Source organism: Abramis brama (genome assembly GCF_963993115.1).
Source record: "Abramis brama genome assembly, chromosome: 25".
Taxonomy (NCBI): domain Eukaryota; kingdom Metazoa; phylum Chordata; class Actinopteri; order Cypriniformes; family Leuciscidae; genus Abramis; species Abramis brama.
In genome coordinates, this window is record NC_139987.1 from 19,132,620 (window position 1) to 19,153,268 (window position 20,649).

A 20,649-nucleotide genomic window follows, 5' to 3' on the forward strand; every position below is an offset into this window, starting at 1 on the left:
TGTGACAAAATATGCTGCCGTGTAAAAATACACCCAAAGATTTAAGCACAACTCACGTACTAAGTAGGAGAATATCTAACTGTATATTGTAGATGTTGAACATTCCATTATCTGTTTATTTGGGGTCAGAGAACATCCTTAGCTCATACATGTGTTTAATTTTGTGCTGGATGTTAGTTAAAAGATAAAGGTATTAGTTAATAACAAACAAACAAAAACTTTAAATCAACATGAAGCCATAATTACAGTTTGGAAATGACTTCCATAATATTTTATTTTAGTAAAGGTATGCCTGGATCACCCAACACAAAGTTGTGCGTTGTGAGTGAGACCTCGCAAAGATTACACCGATATTAGATTTCTTGAACATTGCATGGTTGCACTACGCCTGAAACTTAGTAATCAACCTGCATTTATGTAAGACTGTCAAAAATCATCTGTTATCATGGTTTTTTTCTTTAAAATGTTGTGTCAGACGTATTTGGTAGCATGATTATCTTGTTTAATCGTGTATTAAGTCCATATTTATCAGGTTGATATTTGTAGAAAGAAGCACAATACATTTATTAAAGCTAGATTATTCTTTGAAAAGTGTAATACAGTATTTGATTTTTACACACGCAGTGTTTTCGCCAACTGGCCTAAACCGTTGACCCCTGAAGTTATGACTTCTGAAGGCCTCTCATGTGTAGATTCACTCGGTTGAAAAATGGTATTTTGTCATTTAAACATCTGAAATTAAACATCTGAAATTTGTCTGTATTCATAAAATAGGTCCTCACTGGTGTAAAATGACCTCTGTCAATGATCTGACTTATCCTCGTAAGCGAAGAATTTCTTATCTTTATTTACATGGAACGGGTAAGTCCATGGAAGCTTCCATGTCATTCCGCCATCTTGAAAAACTATAATGGCAGAGAGGGACAAAAAAAAAAAAAGCACTAGCTACATCAACACGTTTTATCATCAACGCGTGTTCGTTCAGAGCCGGCTGCCTGAGACCAGCTAAAGTGGACAAGGAGATCAGTGAGAGGCACTTGTCACTGCCCCGGCACATTTGAAAGGCTGCACTGCACGGTACAATATAATGCAGGATCATAGTTATGTAGAGCCACAGGAGAAGGAATCCTCGTGGCCAAAAAGCAAAAATGTAATTTATCGGAATGTAAATAAATATCGGGATAGCTTTTCCAAGGTGGATAGAGCTAATGAAGGAGAAAGACTTTAAAAGGGGGGTGCTGAAGTTGCCTGCCTGCTTTCTTCTCGACAGGTAAGTCAAAGTTACTGTCTAAATGACAAGCTTTTTTCATTGCTTGGTTGTGTAAAATATTTTTTTAGGCAGCATAACAGTAGAACATGTACAGTTAAACTCGATGAAGTGCAATTGGAAGACATGTTGTCATAGCTTCTTGGCACATAATGGTCACCGTAGTTGCAATACGCATTTGAAAAGTGAGGCGTTAGAGAGCACTATTCGTTAAAATGCAAATTACAATGTCGCCGCTAGATGGGAGAAATCTTTAACAAAAAAGTCTCCAAAATCAAGGAGGTCAAAGGGCATGCTTCCTGCTATAGTATCATCAGCTCTCCCCAAAGTCTATTCATGTGGCCACCAGACAGATTTTAAACACCGGATTTAAACTTCTACATATATTTTGAGTAGATAACCGATAGTATATTCTCAGTAAAGGGTTTCACCCTGTGTGTTTCCACACTGATTAAGGATAGTTTGGGAGTTACAAGTAAAAATGATCTTATAGACCCTTTTACTGTTTGTACACAATGATGATATATGCGCGCGCATATTGGCAACGGAAGTATGGCGAGAATCAGCAGCATTTTTTATTATGTCCTCGCTCCAATCAACACATTTAATCGCCTGCAGCCACTATTCTGAAATGGCCGTGATCCTGTCGGAATCCTATAAAACTTAAGCCCCTTGGTGGAATATCGATTAGTGCAACCGTAAACGCAACAAACAGACATTTTGATGCTGGGAAACCGTTTTGATAAACTTTCGGAGGTGCCAACACGTAGAGCCAGTGGGGAAAAACACCACTTCCGTTGCCAAAATGCGCGCGCAACTATTTGATCACGTGGGCTGTAAAAGGGTCTATACGTGTAATAGATCATAGCTACCAGTAAGATCATGATTTGAATTAAGACGAGTAAACCACAGAGGCACATCGCGTCTCTGAAATTGTGTGGTGATATTCCAAATGATACAAACTTAGTCTAAATAAGAACAATGTGGAGTCCTCGGATTTCTTAAAAACAATACACCAACAAAACATTGTGACAAACTTTGACAACATGTTGTATGGACAAAAATACTGTTTGAAATATTTTTTGTATAAATAAGATCTAAGACGCCTAAGTACAGTTTTTCAACAATCTAAAGTTTTTGAACAGACGCTGTTTAGTAAAAATAATACCTTAGGTTCAATTTAAGTAAAATCATTTACATCATACATAAGTATATTAAGAACATAATCATATTAAGAAGATAAATAGAAGATATGATTTTAATAAAACTTTTTTATTAATAATAATTTAAAATAGAGATTAGATCATTTTTTAGAACCGTGTGTGCGCGGGCAAAACAGCTTAGAAATGACATTAAATTATTTATTTATTTATTTCATTTTTGAAAAATGTACAAATGTAGTTTTCTGTGATGGTCGTGTTTAGGTGTACATGATCGAATATGCAGTTACGGTACAAAAATCATTATGGCTATGGAAAGCCCCGACCATAAAAATTGAAACCCCAGCATGGACAAAAAATGCTGATTGAATCTTTTCATATAAATGAGATTTAAGACGACTAAGTACGTTTTTTCAACAATCTAAAGTTTTTGAACAGACATTGTTTAATAACAATTATACTTTAGGGTCACCGTTAAACAAAATCATTACAGTAATCTTCTAAAAGATAAATAGAAGATATTAATGTATTCAAACTTTAAAGATTTTATTTAAACAGTCTTTCATTTTTAAAAGATCATATTTAAACTTTTACGATTATGCTTTGAAATAAATTTAGTGTGAACAAAACTTTGGCTCTGGAAAGGCGTTAGCAGACTTACATTACATACGCTGTGACATGATGCACATAGAAATTAGTTCATTTTTTAGAACCGTGTGTGTGCGCGTGAAAAACAGCTTAGAAATGATATTAAATTATTTATATATTTATTTCATTTTTGAAAAATGTACAAATGTAGTTTTCTGTGATGGTCGTGTTTAGGTGTACATGATCGAATATGCAGTTACGGTACAAAAATCATTATGGCTATGGAAAGCCCCCACCATAAAAATTGAAACCCCAGCATGGAAAAAAAAATGCTGATTGAATCTTTTCATATAAATGAGATTTAAGACAACTAAGTACAGTTTTTGAACAGACAATGTTTAATAACAATTATACTTTAGGGTCACCGTTAAACAAAATCATTACAGTAATCTTCTAAAAGATAAATAAAAGATATGAATGTATTCAAACTTTAAAGATTTTATTTAAACAATCTTTCATTTTTAAAAGATATCATTTAAACTTTTAAGATTATACTTTGAAATAAATTAAGAACCTGATATCCTGATTGCTGAATTTGTGTGACTCTCTCACAGACACAAACACACACACACACACATAAACACACACACACACACACACACATACCCTTTGGTTGGTGCTTTTTGAAAGCTTTGCAGGTCAAACAGGTGGTGTGAAAAGAGGCCCTTTAGTTATCTAAACATGCCGGATGGATTTTATTCTTTTGTTTTGTTCATCTAAAACTGAAAGAATTGGTTTCAGTAAGATATATTTTATAAGCATTTCATTATATACTTATAAACAATAGAATGTTTTTTTGTATGACATTGTTTAATCAGTGTCTGAACAGCACGTTTCAGATGTCAGAGCTCAAAAGGGTGGCAGGGGGAAATCCCATGACACACACACACACACACACACACACACACACACACAGAGAGAGAGAAAGACACCAGCGCTTCTTATGTTTTGAGATGGTGCTTTGAGAGACTCATTGCAATTTTTTTATTTCAACTTTTTGTGTGAGGTTTTAGTAAGATCTTTATTTTATATTATTTATTTTATAATCATTTATATTATTTTAAAGAACTGAATGGCTTTTCAACATTTGTGTGTGAGATAAACTTCCACAGTTTTTCCTTGTCAGTTTTCACAGTACAGCCCGGAATATGTAGGGAGGATCGTGTGTGATACCAACTTCAAACACACACACACACACACACACACACACACACACACACACACACACACACACACACACTAACTGTCATAGCCATGAATTATTATTATTATTATAACAGTGTCTTCAAATGATCAAAACTTCAAACGATTAAAACCTTCTGTCAATATCAAAAGGCATCAAACAATTAATACCTTCTGTCAAAAACGACATGATCAAGGGCTAGGAGGGGACAACCTGTCAATCAAAAGTCAAAACTAGCTGTCAAAAACATGATCAAGGGCTAGCCAGGTCAAAGGTTAACCCTTTGATCTCCTTTGTTCTCTGATGATCCCTTTGATCCTATGCCAATAGGGGCAGGCACCTGTCACCGGAAGGGGCGGGGCACCTGTCAATCAATCATTTTTGGACAGGTGGTCCGTCATATCAACTACTCACAGCAATGCAAAAATATGAGATGATGATTAGTATTATTGGAATACCAATCCATATAAATAGGATGGACAAAGGTTATATGTGCAGAAGATCTGACATTGTGATTCCTGATAATTAATTGTTGAAATGCATTCTAAAAAAAAACAAAAACATTTTTAACAATTATTGTAAACATCATGAAGAAATCTACATTGGGAAAAAAAAAACAATGAAAAACCACAACTATTAATATTATTAAAATGGGGGAAAAAATAGGCTTATTTCCGAGATGGGAAAATTAATCTTCTTTTAAGAAGTCTTTTCACAGACACCATGAACTCCTCTGTCATGAATGTGTAGATTATAGGGTTAAGCATTGGAGGAAGCACAGAGGTCAGAGAAAGATTAATGATCCTTGTGTTAGTGTTTATAAAGGACCAAAATGCATATGTAAATGTGATAGGTACATAGAATATAGCCACTAATATTAAATGAGCAGTACATGTCTTTGTGGCTCTTTGACGGTCTTGTGGAGTTGTGATTCTGAATAATGTTGCAGCTATGCCTGTATATGAAAAGATAATAAAAAACACTGGGAACCCAATGATTATTGCCGGAAACAAATTGGCAATCACAGTACTTGGGAAATTATTGTTACAGGCAGAGCGATATATAGGCCCATGATCACAGTAGAAACTGTTAACAGTGACAATAACTTTGCAGAAAGAAAGTCTGCTCATGAAAATTGCTCCAATGATTGCTAGACACAGTGCAAGTTTCCATGAAGCACCAATTATAACAAGAATTGATCTATGGGTCACAATCATATGATATCTCAGTGGTAAACAAATGGCTACTAATCTGTCAAAAGACAAAATAGTTAGAGTTAGTGACTGCATTGCGAAAAATAAAAAAACAGAGAACATATTGCACAAACACAATCCATACGGAATCAACTGATTCCCAAACAAAAATGTGTCCAGTTGCTGAGAGATTACAGCGGTACTTTCACAAATGTCGGTCAGTGATAAATTAAAGACAGCGATATATTTAGGAGTGTGAAGATTTCTGTCTGTAATGATAACAAACATGAGGCAGGAGTTTCCAAGCACAGTAATGATGTAGACAAAAAACAGAAATATATAGTAGTATCTCATGTAAAGTATACCAGAAAAACCACTGATATAGAAATAAGACGGAATGGAAATATTTTCATTTTCAGTGAAATCTTGATTCATGTTGATTTCACTCACTGATCCTGCCTTCATGCTGTCTGGGTAGAGAAGCACAAATTGTGTTAAAATTGATTTTCATGTAATGCAATTATAATATATTTAAAAAAAATCTACATTATAATTAAGACTTTAAATTGGATCCCAACCAAAAAGGCCAGACAAGCAAATAATACATTCTACGTTCTAAAAACATGCATGCACATTTAAAATCTGAATCTTACATTGGTACATTCAATTCACATTTGTTATAAAATATGCAAGATTTAAAGAGAAAGCTACAGTACTACTATGTATGATATATCCACAGAAAGGTAAAGAGCAGCTCAGTAGGGCCCTGGAAAGTTGCTTATATACTGTCAAAAGACTCTGAGCTGTTACATACTTAACTACAGTATATATGCCACTGATTGTGATATGAATGCCAGGCCTCTTCGGACTTGTCAGCTGACCAATCATGGCTTTGATATAGCATAATCATCTACGCCACATACAGCTACTGATCCAGAGGAGAAACTGTTGCGCTTCTGCTTCCAATTATTTAGACAAAAAGGCAATGCTCGTATTTGCAGGTTTTTCATTTCAAGAGTACGCTTTCACCTTTCACTCGAATTGTTTATTCCAAATAAAAGGATAATTTCCAAATAATTTTGGAAACTCTAGCCTCTGGAGAGATTATTTACTATCTACAACCTGGACAATTTGAAGGGCGCCCTTTGCCCTCAAAAAGAATGGAAATTACAGCTACAGTACATGTTGTTTGTGAGAAAGTGAAGAAGTGATCAAAACTTTTTTAAATAGTACATTTTTAGTATAGTAAATTACATACTGTTCTGTGGCTATATGTCATAAGTTATGCAGCCAAAAGTCAAATTGTGTATATTTGTCAGCTGATGACAGAATTTATTAGCTAACCGCTGGTTTATTCATAATATTTTGTTTGTGTTGAGGTCATTTAAATTTCAGTCATACATCAAAGTAAGTTCATGACTTTTTTTTTTTACCCACTGCAAAGTCTGCCCTCAAATGTGTGTTGAGGATGTGTAGTAATCAACAAGTGTTGCATCATCTAACTAGGTGAGAAACGTGTTAATTATCCTACTAATAGCACTGTGTTTGCTCAGGTAAATCTGTGGAGAGGTTCATATGGAACCTAAGAGATTTAATTCTAGTGTCTCGAAGCTCATTAGTGTGAGGCAACAGTGAAAAAAACAAGTGGAGCATTTCTTGCAGTGCACCCACAAGAAAACAAACACAGAGGGGGCCGAGGTCACATGGAATTTAACAGAAAAAAATACCAGAAAACAAAGTTAAATCTCAGTCTTAATTCTTATGTCCACAAGCTGCAAAGTACCCTACATCATTTAATGTTGGTGCATTATAATGGATGCACTAATAAAATTTTGTTACAGCAACATGGATTACACTTGAAACATTAATTTCCTATTAGATGCCCCACTTTTAGTTGTGTCGGTGCTTCTTCTAGGAAGACTCTCCCAGCCGCTGGTGATTCTACAGCGTGAGTGCAGCAGTGATCGCGAGCTTTGAGCTCTCAACTGCTGTTTTAACAGCATCAAATTTCTGTGTTTGTTGACGGCGGAAAAGTGAGTGCTTCACTGTTTCAGTTCACTGTTCAGTGTTGCCGTGGTCATTCCCGTGTGCTCCGGCACTGGTGATGGGTCCCATTTCCTGAAAGAGCAACATGTGTGCGTTTGCGTCTTTTTCAAGATGCCTTTCCACCCGTGCCATTCTGGATGCGATCGTTCCCTGTCCCCCCATATGGACGGTCACAATGGTTGTATCACGTGTTTGTAATATATATGTGTATATAATGTATGTTATGCAGCACGTTGAAGCAGCTTTTGTGGATAGTTTATGTTCTCATTGCTAGGATATGACTATCGCTGTTTGAGATCGAGACTCGCCTTCATGCGTGAAGCTGGAGTCTCCATTACCACGCCCCGCTACGGCGCCGTGTGGGATGGGTGATCAGAGGATCAAAGTGAGGCTTTCCCGCCCAGTTACCAATCCCTGTGGGTTCCTCACTCCTCTATCACATCGCAGCCGGTGGAGTCCCATTGAGCACGCTGGTCTCTCTGTAATGGACCGACCAGCCGTTTCATTCACGGCCTCTCCAGGGGCAAGCCTGGTGGTGTGCGATCCTGTAAAGCCTTGCACCCCTCAGCCCCCTCTTGTTCGCCAGCTGGCAGCTGGGTGCGGTTCGAGGACCCGGTCATCCGCCTTCTCACGCATCCCATGCCACCTAGTGGAGTAAGGTAAGTGTTGCACTGCACACTCAGATCCCGCTTCGGGCCGCCTGCGTGCCGCCTGCGGGCCGCCTGCGGGCCTCTCGAGCCGGATCCCTGTCCTCCACTTCGCTGCCCCACCTCGGGTACATCTGTGGTCCCTGGCCCCTGGTCCGGTCTCGTGGAAGTCTGTAACGCTTCCCAACCGATGCCCAGCCTGGCCCCAATCGGCACCTTCAGACTCGGCTTGCGATTCATTTCGCTCGGCTTCCGCCCAGGCTCAGTGATATTCATCATACCTAGGTGTTGAGCAGAGATGCTCCTAAATTATTAGTGAGATTCATCACACCTAGGTGTTGAGCAGAGCTCCTGTCCTGTGTGTGTGTACACCTCATTGTACCCTTAATGTGGTGGGTTACGACCATCTTGGATCTGTATCAACTGAAATGGGCCCTTTTTCGAAAGCCTCCGTTCACTTGTTAAACACAGAGTTGCATTTTCAATGCCCCGTCCCCAAGCTTGGTCTGCAGCATTCGACCTGAAAGACGTGTACTTCAGATCTCTATCCTTCCGCTCCACAGGCCTCCTGTGTTCTTGCGATCGAAGGTACGAAATATCAGTACATGGTCCTACCATGTGACTACCAACTGACTCCACTTCCTGCTCAGCTACTGTTTGGACGCTCTTGCTTACTGCTCCGCGCTTTGCTCTATCGCTTTTATATTTTATCTTCTATATTTTTATATTTTATCTTCTTTTATCACCTAATTTTAACTTCAGCAAATCAGCACAGTGCTCAAACAACAAAGTCTGGATTACTACAAAAACGCAGAATTCTTTTACCCGACCAGCTTACATTCCGGGGAAAGGAAAACACAACTGCCTACATTCATAAGGATAAGAGAGAAAATGCCTCTTTTGGTTCAAGAATCTACTTGCTGCACTAACTGCCACAGACTTTTACAAAGGATTGCAGTTCTTGAAACAAAGCTACTTACAGGACCACCAAACCAGACGGAACACACAACAGAGCTTTGTCATGGACACCCTCAGCATATAGCCGGTGAGTCCCATGAAACTAGTGCTCCTCGACAGGTAGAGAAACAAGCCGATCGACTTACAAATCTATGGCACAAACAGGGAGCGAGACCCAAAGGCACTCGAGACATCAGATTGTCACGAGCATCACATATTGACGCAGTAGCATCCTCTACCCCAGATACAGCTCTGACAAGGATTGCAAACACTGGTCTCCTACCATCGCCTATATATCTTGAGAACAGATTTGAAGTACTAATGAATGTAAATGAGGAATCCCCAAACGTGATGAATGTGATCGAACACAGACTGAATCAGCCAGTAGCTAACACTGATGCTAACTGGCGCTCAAGGTCGAGTAGACAGCGGCACTCAGCTCAGAGCGCAGCCAAGCCCAGGACTCTGATAGTGGGGGACTCCATAATCAGAAACATTAGCAGCAGGGATACAACTAAGTGATGCCTTCCACAAGCAACAACTTCTGATATAAACAGGGAACTTCAGAACATTCTGATGAAACATAAGACTGCAAATCGACTCATCATTCATGTGGGGAAGAATGATATTCATAAAGAGCAGTCAGAACTCCTTAAGAAGGATTTCAATGAACTTTTTGAAACACTTAGAAGACTGAAAGTTCAAACATTCATCAGTGGACCACTCCCAGCAAGAGGAACAAACAGGTTTTCACGGTTGCTTGGGCTTAACCCTCTGAGGTCGGCAAACGCGCGGGCGCGTTTTGCTGGATTTTCTCCACATTGTAGCACTATAAACTTAAATTACTCCATCATTTATGGTCATACAGAAAAAAGAAATATAAAAAAAGAATCTGTGATATTTCTACTTTTGTATGTGTCCACTTACAATCAAATCAAAACATTGTGCTTTTGTAAAATAAAGAAAATAAACAGGGTGTGCGTTCTGCCTCTCCATTGCGGTGAACTTTTTTTTTCTTGAGCACATCTATAAACTGAAACAAAACTCAGCGAATACTTGTCACACATTTATGAGCCATATACCTTTATTAACATTTAAGTGTGTACTTTTAAATGATCGGATTCAAACTGAAAACAAATATTCTCTGTTTAAGTAATTTGTATAAAACCAACAAGATGTCCAGCTTCTCAAACACTTCCTAATTATTTTTAATTTACCACACCCACTCGCGCAAAAGAGATTCACATGCAAATCTCCACATGGAACGCGATCGCGCTCATTAGGCCTACCTCAAAAACAAAACACCAAAACACTTCACAAGTCTCTGCTTTTAGACGCGCCTGAGCTTACATTGGATTTACATCAGAAGAAGAAGAACGCGATTTGAAGACAAGAAAGATGTAAGGTAAGAAATTCTTACATATTAGTTTGCTATTGTTGCATAAATTTCACATTGCAGTTGAACTGTTGCTAGCTATATGGTGAATATTATAATATTTAGACCCGTGTTTACTGTTACTGTGTTTGTGGATATCTGCTCAAACGTAGATATGTATATGGTAACCATAATGTTTTATATTTGAGCGTGATTGCGTTTTTGAACGTATCATATTTTGCAGCGTGATCGCGTTTGAATGTATCATATTTTGGATCGCGATCGCGTTTGAAAAGCAAACGGCTTCATGTTTTTACTATTATCTCATTTCATATCATCATAACGAATGGAAACATTTGAAGTAACGTGATAATCAATATATTTTTCTCTAGCTTAGTTGTTACTGAAATCTTTTGGAAGATTTATACTGCTATAGGTTGTTATTATTATTTTATCCAGCACTGCGCATAGCTTATGCCTACAAGGCACAACAAACCTGGTGTTCATTATATTATATATTGTTGGAAACATTTGTGTGTGTGTGTGTGTGTGTATTCTGTGAATTTTAAAAAGCAATTTTAACCAGAAAAATCTAAAATTTATTCCCAAAATCGTGCAGGCCTTTCTCTTGATATCAGTATGTTCACTTTTTTTTTTTCAGGGCCCAGATGCCACTGAGGACTTCAACATTCACATGAGTCTCTGTACATGAACATGGTAAAGTGAAAATCAAACACCTTGGAAATGAAAGGTATGTACAATGTTTTTAGGAATGGCACAAAGGTCTCTGTCTTTGGATCATTGTTTTCAATAAGTGCTTTTTTGGCATTTGTTGTGTATCTTTGGACTATGTTGTGTTGTAAATAAATCCAAACAATTTAAAAGCCATTCTTTTTTAAATCTCATTTACAGTATTGTGCAAGGTTGCTCAGAATGACAGGGCCTGATAGCTCCTAATAGGGCCGTTAGGGGAGGGTCTTTGTCTTTCTCAGGTGTGAAAAGCTTACATATTAATGACCTCCGCATAAAGCTTTTTCACACAAAACACGTCGTAAATTTTTTTAATCAATATATTGTCTTATCTGAATGAGCAGTCGGGGTGATTTTCACATAGTTTTAGAGCAAATATTCTAGGCTACGTGATACAATTTTCAAAAGTCTTGTGAAGAAATAATCAGTATGGGTTTCATGGCCTTATTTCAGTGAGAATTTTTTTTTTTGTATTTTCACAAACCATGCATAAATGTCATTATCTCAAAACTACAAACTTTTACATACATGCTGCTGATATATTATTGTAGCAGAGTTTGTGCTGAATACAGTGTAATTAGACTTTAGCCATGAAAATGTCACAAGTAACAGAAATAACCAGAAATGTCAGAGCATGTCAGAACACCTCCAGGGCCCAGAAAACAGCTCAGACCTCAGAGGGTTAATACATGGCTGCAAAAAAACCTGCAATATAAAAGGAGTGAACTTCATTGACAACTTCAATCTTTTCTGGAGTCAGAGACAACTGTTTCATCAGGATGGCCACCACCCAAACAAACTTGGTTCAAGAGTGCTAAAGGACAATATCTACTTCTCCCTCAATCATCCTTCTGCAGTGTGTGCCAATCCACTCAATCTGAACGGCACACACACACCTGGACACAGTATGAATGACCATAGGACTTCACTTCAGCAGCAAAATGGACATGCGGTTGACATATCACACAAGGACAATGATAACACCACTCAGCCACAACAACCTCTGCTCACAGACACAATCTCAGCTGAGCTCTGCCCACAGAGCTCACCACAGACAGACATATTAGAACTGCTCCAAGATTCAGCACCCAAGGACGACTTCCTGGAAAACAGCCAGGGAAGCCAGGACAGCATATTACAGCCTCCGATAACACCAGAGCAACAGCCCCTCTCACCAGACACTTTATCCCTCTCTCCAGCATCTCCACTTCTGTGCTTCTCACTCATTGAGTCAATTTCTCTCATTGATATGTGTTGGGTCCCCGCTATGATAACAGTAACTTTCTCAAATGTTTACAGAACAAGCGGGAACCCAGTGTGCCTGTATCTTTCTTTATTGCTGTTCTATTACAAGATAGAAAGTCTAAGGCCTTCAATAGCCGTACAGCAAACCCAACTAATCTGGTGCCTATTACATGTCAAACTAAGATTGCTGTGGGGACAAAAAGTAAGACTGTTAACTGTTAATCACTTTGGAACTTCCGGTTGGGCAGTGAAGCACGATGGCAGGTTAAGCTGTGAGCTCCCTTAAGTCAGTTTCAAAACTCCGCTAAACTCGATATATACTTGTTGAGAATTTTCGTGTTCGTGAGAGATGAGCGGAGGGAACAAATCTAAAGCTAAAAGAAACCTCGAAAAGCAAGGTAACGACCCCAAACGAACAGAGACAGACAGCATGCAAGAAAAAGAAGAAAATGGCGACCGAGAAACTTCAGATGCTCTGTGCGCGGGTTTAAATGCTATAAGTAAGCTGATATAGGAATTTCGCAGCGAGCTGAAAGTGGAGAATTTAAAACTCAAAACCCAGATGAAACGGGAGCTAGACGAGTTTAAAGAGGACATAAATAAAAAAATCGTGGCAACAACACAAGAAATAAAGGAACAAAATGCAAAAGTTGAGGCCACTTTGTCGCGTGTTGAAGAAATGGAGTGCTGGAGCACCGAGACTGATGGTCTACTACACGATTTTATACAAGAACACAAAAAGATGATGGAAAAATTGACGGGCCTCGAATCGTGGTCCAGAAGAAATAACCTGCAGATTTTCGGAGTGCCAGAAGAGACAGAGGAGGGGTCTGTTACTCAGTTCGTCGAAGAAATTATCCGGAGAAAACTCGACATTGAAACCAACTGTCAAATCCAGCGGGCGCACAGGGCTCTGGCGCCGAAACCTAAAACAGATCAACCACCGAGGGCCATCGTGGTGAATTTCCTACAGTACAATAAGAAGGAGAAGGTCCTGAGAAGAGCCTGGGAAAAGAAAAGAATCACACTTGGAGAGCGGAGGATTTTCTTCTACCATGATTATACCTCGGCTGTGGTGCAGCAACGCAAGTCGTATGTTAAAGCCAAGAAAATTTTGAAAGAAGCAGGGATTCGATTTCAGACTCCATTTACAAAGATGAGAGTTCACTGGGATAATGGAGTAAAAACATACAACGAGAAGTGGAGAAAGACCTGCGTGATAGAAGATATAAAGTGACGGATTCTGAAGATGCAGCCGGCCCCATAACGTTACTGGAACGACTCGAGGCACGGAAAAGTTCAGCATGGCAGCGGGTCGGCAGAGAGCGGAGGCAAGCAGAAGGGCACTGTCAGGTTTGGCATAGACGAAGCAGACAGAATGGTAAGTTAAATGCTTTAATTTGCAGAATGGATCGGTACAGCGAAACAGGTGAGTAAGAAAATGAGTAAGTTGAATTTCAGATGATAGCTTAACTGAAGTGTAACCAAGTCTCTCTCTCTCTTTCTCTTGCAGAAGATGATGAAGGAGTTCCTTAGAAGATGGAATGGTGACTGGCTGAGAAGATCGGGATCGAAGGTAGGTATACAGGTAAGTATGGCAGAGAGTCTGTGTCATGTATAGACGAGATCAGACAATGACTGAATGTTTGTAGCAGGTATATATGGGTGAACTGATGATGAGGTCCAGGTGACGGTGATTAGTGTAACGACACTGACCGTCTGTCCGGTCAGATGTTCTGAAGTAGCGAATCATGATTGTTCTTCTCATGCTGACTAAATATGAACACTACACGTTCATATTCAGAAAGCCCTAATTGACTAGCTTTCTGACACAAGTCTCTACAAGCAGGCCCTGGTTAATGTTTTACCCGACCTAATGAAATCAACGAACAGGCCCCTGTTTGTTTCTCATACTATCACGTGCTGCGACCACAATTCCCTTACTGTGTCTAACGTTTGTTCTTTGTGTACTGAAGGAAAATTGCAAGACTTACCCCATTCAGTTGTTTTGGGACAACTAGGACTATCTTGCTTCTCTCAGCAAAATTATATGACGCCTCAGGCTGTCAAGTTAGTCTGCCCACAAAACTACCTTTGTTTTTGCAGAGTAACACATTCTCAAATAGCCCCAACCCCTCACGTGGTATGCACCACGAGATGCAACAGATGCCGACCTCACAGATATACACACACACATTGACATATATGAACTTCCACTAGTAAAATTTCATTTTACTAACTATTAAAAATGTACAAAGAGTGTTCCAGGTGATTTGCATGTTCACCAGTGTGATATTAGAATAGTTGTGTTTTTGAATTACAGTAATGTAATCTTTAAGTGCCTTTGTTCAACAAAAGAATGTATCTCTATGTTGCTATCTTTGTCAATATTTGTCCTTAGTATTGTTTTGATCTCCTGTGCATGACGAAGAAGATTTTTGATAAGAGACTGTGATAAACGTTATGGTTCCATGCGTTTTAATTCCATGAGCATAATATCATACTTTGCCCCCTCGTGATTCCACACGAGGGTCGGGCTACATTAACACACAAGAAAATCTTCTGCTCGGAATGCTCTAAGAGGATTCGTCGACCACGAAAAAGGGGACGGTACACGGGACACTGATAAAAGCCTAAACCTTCAGTTTCCTCTCTCTCTTCTCCCTCCTCAAAAACTTTGGAAACCCAAGTCCGGACCGGCTTCGGCCTGCTTCTCTTTTCTTCTCTTTTATTTCTTTTTATGTTTTTCTATAGTCTAGTTTCGTTTTCCTATTCGCCTCTGTTCATTCACGAGCTGAATGAACTTAGCCTGAATCATTCCCGGCAACTTCACCTCAAAGAAAGAGACTCTTTGAACCTCCCGCGCTCGTGCTCGCATGGAAGACACAGCACGCGCTCACCGAAGCAAGCCCTGCTTTCTTAAAGAGACACACGCACGACTCTGCGTTCTTCAGCAACAAAGAGAACCATTTTGCAAGATAAGTTTATTGAACTTTTAATGTGATTTGATTCCTTGCTGTCTCTCAAGGTTACTGTCTGTGATTTTTGCCATGCTGAGATCATTTCGGTGATCTCTCTCATCCTGAACTTTAGTTTCACTTTCTCCCTTTCATCCTCTCCCTCTCTCATCTGTTATTCGTTTAGTCTTGTATTTTGTTTACGTGTCCTGTACATACATATTTACTCGTGTAAATTGTAGTATTTTGTATTCCTTAGTTCAATGTATTAGTCCAATTATTAAAATTCCATATATACTTGATTGATCCTGTCTATAATTCTCACATTACGAGTCCCTGAAATGTTGATCTAGCTACAGGCTTTACAATTTGATTATGGTTTAGTAACCTAAATTTTATAAGGACAAAAGGAATGGTTTCATGGCCAGAAGCTATTCCTTTCTGAAATTATAAGAAGCGATAACTTTATTGAGAAGGTTAGTAAGTTAATCTTATGGTCGTTTGCTGGACAGACAACTGTTCGATAATTACAATTACATGGAACTGGGAGAGTAAGGCTGGATCTAGGATATCATCATGGAGCACCCAGGAACGCTCCTCTGGACCGCAGTCCTCCCAGTCCACCAGATACTCCAGACGGGGACCTCGCTGCCGGGAGTCCATGATGGATCGAACTCTGTAGATGGCCTCTTCTTACACAGGAACGGGAGGAGGAGGCACGTCATCCGAGGTGGAATCTGAGGGAACAGAAGAGACTGGGTCAGTGAAGGGTTTGAGGAGAGAGACATGAAAGGAAGGAGAGATCTTGTACTGAGGTGGAAGGTTGAGTCTGTAGGTTACTTCGTTCAACTGCCTCTGGATGGTGAAAGGTCCAATGAATCGAGGACTCAGCTTATGGCAAGGCAGGCGGAGGCGAATGTCCCTCGTCGATAACTACACCTTCTGACCAGGCTGGTATTGGGGTGTTTCGGCTCGTAGACGATCCGCTTGATCCTTGTGCCTCCGCACTGCCTGTTGTAGATGCACATGAGCTGAGTCCCATACCCCCTCGCTCTGATGGAACCAAAAGTCAACAGCTGGAACCTCCGAGGGCTCACCCGACCAAGGGAAGAGAGGTGGCTGATATCCGAGGAAGCACTGAAAGGGGGTCAGCCCGGTGGTACGCAGAGTGAGGGAATTCTGAGCGTATTCCGCCCAGGGGAGGTATCGGTTCCAGCTGTCTTGGTACTGGTGGCAATAAGTTCGCAGATAACGTCCTATCTCCTGAATCTTCCGCTCAGTCTGGCCGTTGGTCTGCGGATGATATCCTGAAGAGAGGCTGACAGTGACCCCGAGGAGCTTGAAGAAGGCGTGCCACACCCGAGAGATGAATTGGGGTCCCCTGTCCGAAAAGATGTCTTCTGGAATGCCGAAATTTCTGAATACATGATGAAACAATGCTTCAGCTGTTTCTAAAGCCGTGGGTAAACCAGGTAAAGGTATCAGCTTGCAGCCTTTGGAAAATCTATCCACAACGACGAGCACACAGGTAAATCCACCGGATCTAGGAAGGTCAGTCATGAAGTCCACTCCGATGTGTGACCAAGGGCGTCTGGGTATAGGTAGTGGCACAAGTTTACCCTCAGGTAGTTTCCTGGGAGTGTTGGTGATGGTGCAGACTGAGCAGCCACGGACGAACCTGGAGACATCTTCGAAGATGGACGGACACCAGTACCGCTGACCAGAGGCGGACAGAGTACACAGCTTCATTACTTGAGTAAATGTACAGAGTAAATGTGCAGTGGCGCCTGCACAATCCAATCACGTTTGAGATGGAACCAACAAATTGAGGGTTTCCGAGATTTTTATTTTTTCCTTTTTTTTTATTTTTTAGAAGAAATAACGGGTACTCACGGTTATGGATAGAAATGTAGTGGAGTAAAGAGTACAATATTTGCCTCTCAAATGTACTTGAGTAAAGTCATGAGTACTCCCCAAAAATGATACTCGAGTAAAGTACAGATCCCTCAAAATTGTACTTAAGTACTGTACTCAAGTAAATGTACTCCGTTACTGTCCGGCTCTGCCGCTGACTGAGGAGCGAGAGGGTACGCTTGCTACCTGGATGTCCAGAGCCCGGAACTGTGTGAGCAGAGTCCAGAAGGGGAGTACGAAGATGTTGAGGTACGAAAGTACGCCCTTCTGGACCTCCCGGCGGAGCAGGATGGCGAGAATTTTCCTGAGAGATTTGCTGGTCGATGTCCCAGAGAATGGGACTGAGGATTAAGGCTGGAGGGAGGATGGTTTCAGTACTGAGGTCCTCTGAAGATGAATGATGGAGTCTGCCTTGCAATTCTTACTTCCTGGACGGTAAGTAACAACGAAGTTGAATCGAGTGAAGAAGAGTGCCCAGCGGGCCTGGCGAGGATTCAATCTTCTTGCCTCACGAAGATATTCCAAGTTGCGATGATCTGTAATTACTTCGAACTGGTGATTTGCTCCCTCCAGCCAATGTCTCCATTCTTCTAAAGCCAGTTTTATGGCTAGCAGTTCCCAGTTGCCGATGTCGTAGTTTTGCTCCGCCGGGGACAGCTTTTTGGAAAAGAAGGCACATGGATGGAGTCTGGGAGGCTCACCCTGCCGCTGTGACAGCACCGCTCCAAGCCCAGTGGAAGATGCATCGACCTCAACGATGAAAGGAAGTTCTGGATTGGGATGGATGAGGATTGGTGCTGTCGTGAAGACTTCTTTGAGGCGATGGAAGGCTTGGATAGCTGTGGGATTCAAGGACAGAGACTTGGGTCGATTCTTTAATGAAGATGTGAGAGGAGCACTGATGAGACTGTAGTTCTTGATGAATCTTCTGTAGAAGTTTGCAAAACCGAGGAATCTTTGAAGTTCTTTGACAGATGTGGGTAATGGCCAGTCTTGGATTGTTTCCACCTTCCTCTGGTCCATATGGATACCATGCTGATCTATGATGTAACCCAGGAACTGAACAGAGGTGATATGGAACTCACACTTCTCCAATTTCAGGTAAAGCTTGTGTTCTCTCAGTTTCTCTAGTACTTGAATGACATGACGATGGTGTTCAGCAATTGAAGATGAATAGATGAGGATATCGTCAATGTAGACAATCACAAAGCGGTTGAGGTACTCACGGAACACTTCGTTCATGTACCCTTGGAAGACCGCTGGAGCGTTGGACAGCCCGAAGGGCATAACCTGATATTCATAATGGCCAGATGGGGTGACGAACGCTGTCTTCCACTCATCTCCATGCTGTATACGGATCAAGTTGTATGCACTCCGAAGGTCCAGTTTCGAAAATATGCGAGCCCCACGCACCTGCTCCAAGGCAGCTGGGACCAGAGGAAGGGGATAACTGTATTTGACGGTTTGAGAGTTGAGATGACGATAATCGATGCAGGGCCTCAAGCCTCCGTCCTTCTTACCCACAAAGAAGAAACTTGAAGTGGCAGGGGAGGTCGATGTGCGGATGAACTGTTGTTGTAAAGCCTCCTCCAAATACTCCTCCATGGCCTTCTGCTCCGGGATGGACAGTGGATAGATACGACCTTTAGGTAGAGTGGCTCCAGGTAGCAAGTCGATTGCGCAGTCCCATGGCCGATGAGGTGGTAGTTTAGTAGCCAGTTTCTTGCTGAACACATCCTGGTACGCCTGGTACTCCACTGGAATCTCTACTTGATGCTCTACTTCAGGGCTCTCAACCGAGGTGGAACAAACAGGAACTTTGGACCTCTTCTGAGGCGTCGATGATGAAGAAGGGATTTTCTTGATGGATGATAGACAGGACAAATGGCAGGACTCAACCCAACGCAATACTTCACCAGATTTCCAGTGGAGCGTCGGCTGATGTTGAACTAACCAGGGGCGTCCCAGGATGAGCTCAGCGGTGGACTCCTCCAGCACCATAAAAGAAATCTCCTCTGAATGAAGACAACCAACACGCAGCGTCAGAGTAGGTGAACAGTGACGAATTCGACCTCGACCCAGCGGTTTTCCCTGGATGGTTTGTACATGGAGGTCTTGAGAATTGCGATGTTTGCGGATGTTCAATTTTTGGAGAAGCTGTGTGGAGATGAAATTCCCCGCCGAACCAGAGTCAATAAGGGCTTGCGCTGAGACACAAATACGAGAAGTTAATACATGCACAGTGGTGCGATTTAAAGCTTCAATTTTAGGTGAGACTTGAATTGTGCTTACCGCTGGGCATGGAGGTCGAACAGGGCAAGAGCTGAGAAGATGATTATCAGATACACAATAGAGACAGAGTTTATGAAGAATGCGTCGTTGACGCTCTGAAGCTGGAAGATGGGCGGAGCCGAGATCCATAGGCTCTGGTGCTGGAGGAGTGACTGATGGAACCGTGGGTGGAGGACATACAGTGGGAATCGGAGAATCACAGGCTGATAGTCTTTGCGAAACTCGAATGGATTTTTGAATTAATTTCTCAATTCCCAGACTGTCGTCGTAAACCACCATCAACTGACGAATGTTAGGGTTCAAACCATGACGAAAAGCTGTGATCAATGCTGCCTCATTCCAACCACTGGATGCCGCTAAAGTGCGGAATCGTAAAGAGAAAGTACTCACAGAAGATTGGCCTTGACGAAGATTGTAGAGTTGATCATGTACTGATAAATCGGCAGCTTTTTGACCGAAAACTTCTTTGAAGTGTTGTATGAAACTGGAGAGGGATTTGACGACTTCCGAATCCGAAATCCACAGAGACTGTGCCCACTGAAGTGCTTGCCCAGACAGAAGTGAAATGATGAAAGCAACATGAGCTGAATCGTTGATATATTGATGTTCTTGCATGGAGAAATACAAAGATACCTGAAGTAGAAACCCACTGCAGTCCTCCGCCTCACCGGAGAATGTCGCTGGTCGGGCCATGGGACACGCTGAGGCAGTGAACGAAGCAACGGGCGCTTGAGGAAGTGAAGCTGAAGAGGTGTGTTGATGAATGGCGATCGGATTGACAGGTGAATTCGCTGTGTATTCCGAAGGATTCTGCATAGTGGTCTGATCTTCTGTCACGTTTGGCATAGACGAAGCAGACAGAATGGTAAGTTAAATGCTTTAATTTGCAGAATGGATCGGTACAGCGAAACAGGTGAGTAAACAGTAAGTTGAATTTCAGATGATAGCTTAACTGAAGTGTAACCAAGTCTCTCTCTCTCTTTCTCTTGCAGAAGATGATGAAGGAGTTCCTTAG

General features: G+C 41.1%; 2 protein-coding genes across 2 annotated transcripts in view; both read right to left on the reverse strand.

Moving 5' to 3' along the window:
- The window catches only part of LOC311076043 (uncharacterized protein), a 198,364-nt gene that overhangs the window by 17,292 nt on the left and 160,423 nt on the right, over nucleotides 1-20,649 (reverse strand). The window lies entirely within an intron of this gene.
- On the reverse strand, nucleotides 4,927-5,886 carry LOC311076040 (olfactory receptor 7A40-like; the record flags this gene model as incomplete). The annotated part of the gene is made up of 1 exon (XM_084103873.1): nucleotides 4,927-5,886. The coding sequence occupies one exon, from the start codon at nucleotides 5,884-5,886 to the stop codon at nucleotides 4,927-4,929; it is 960 nt and encodes a 319-aa protein (XP_083959999.1).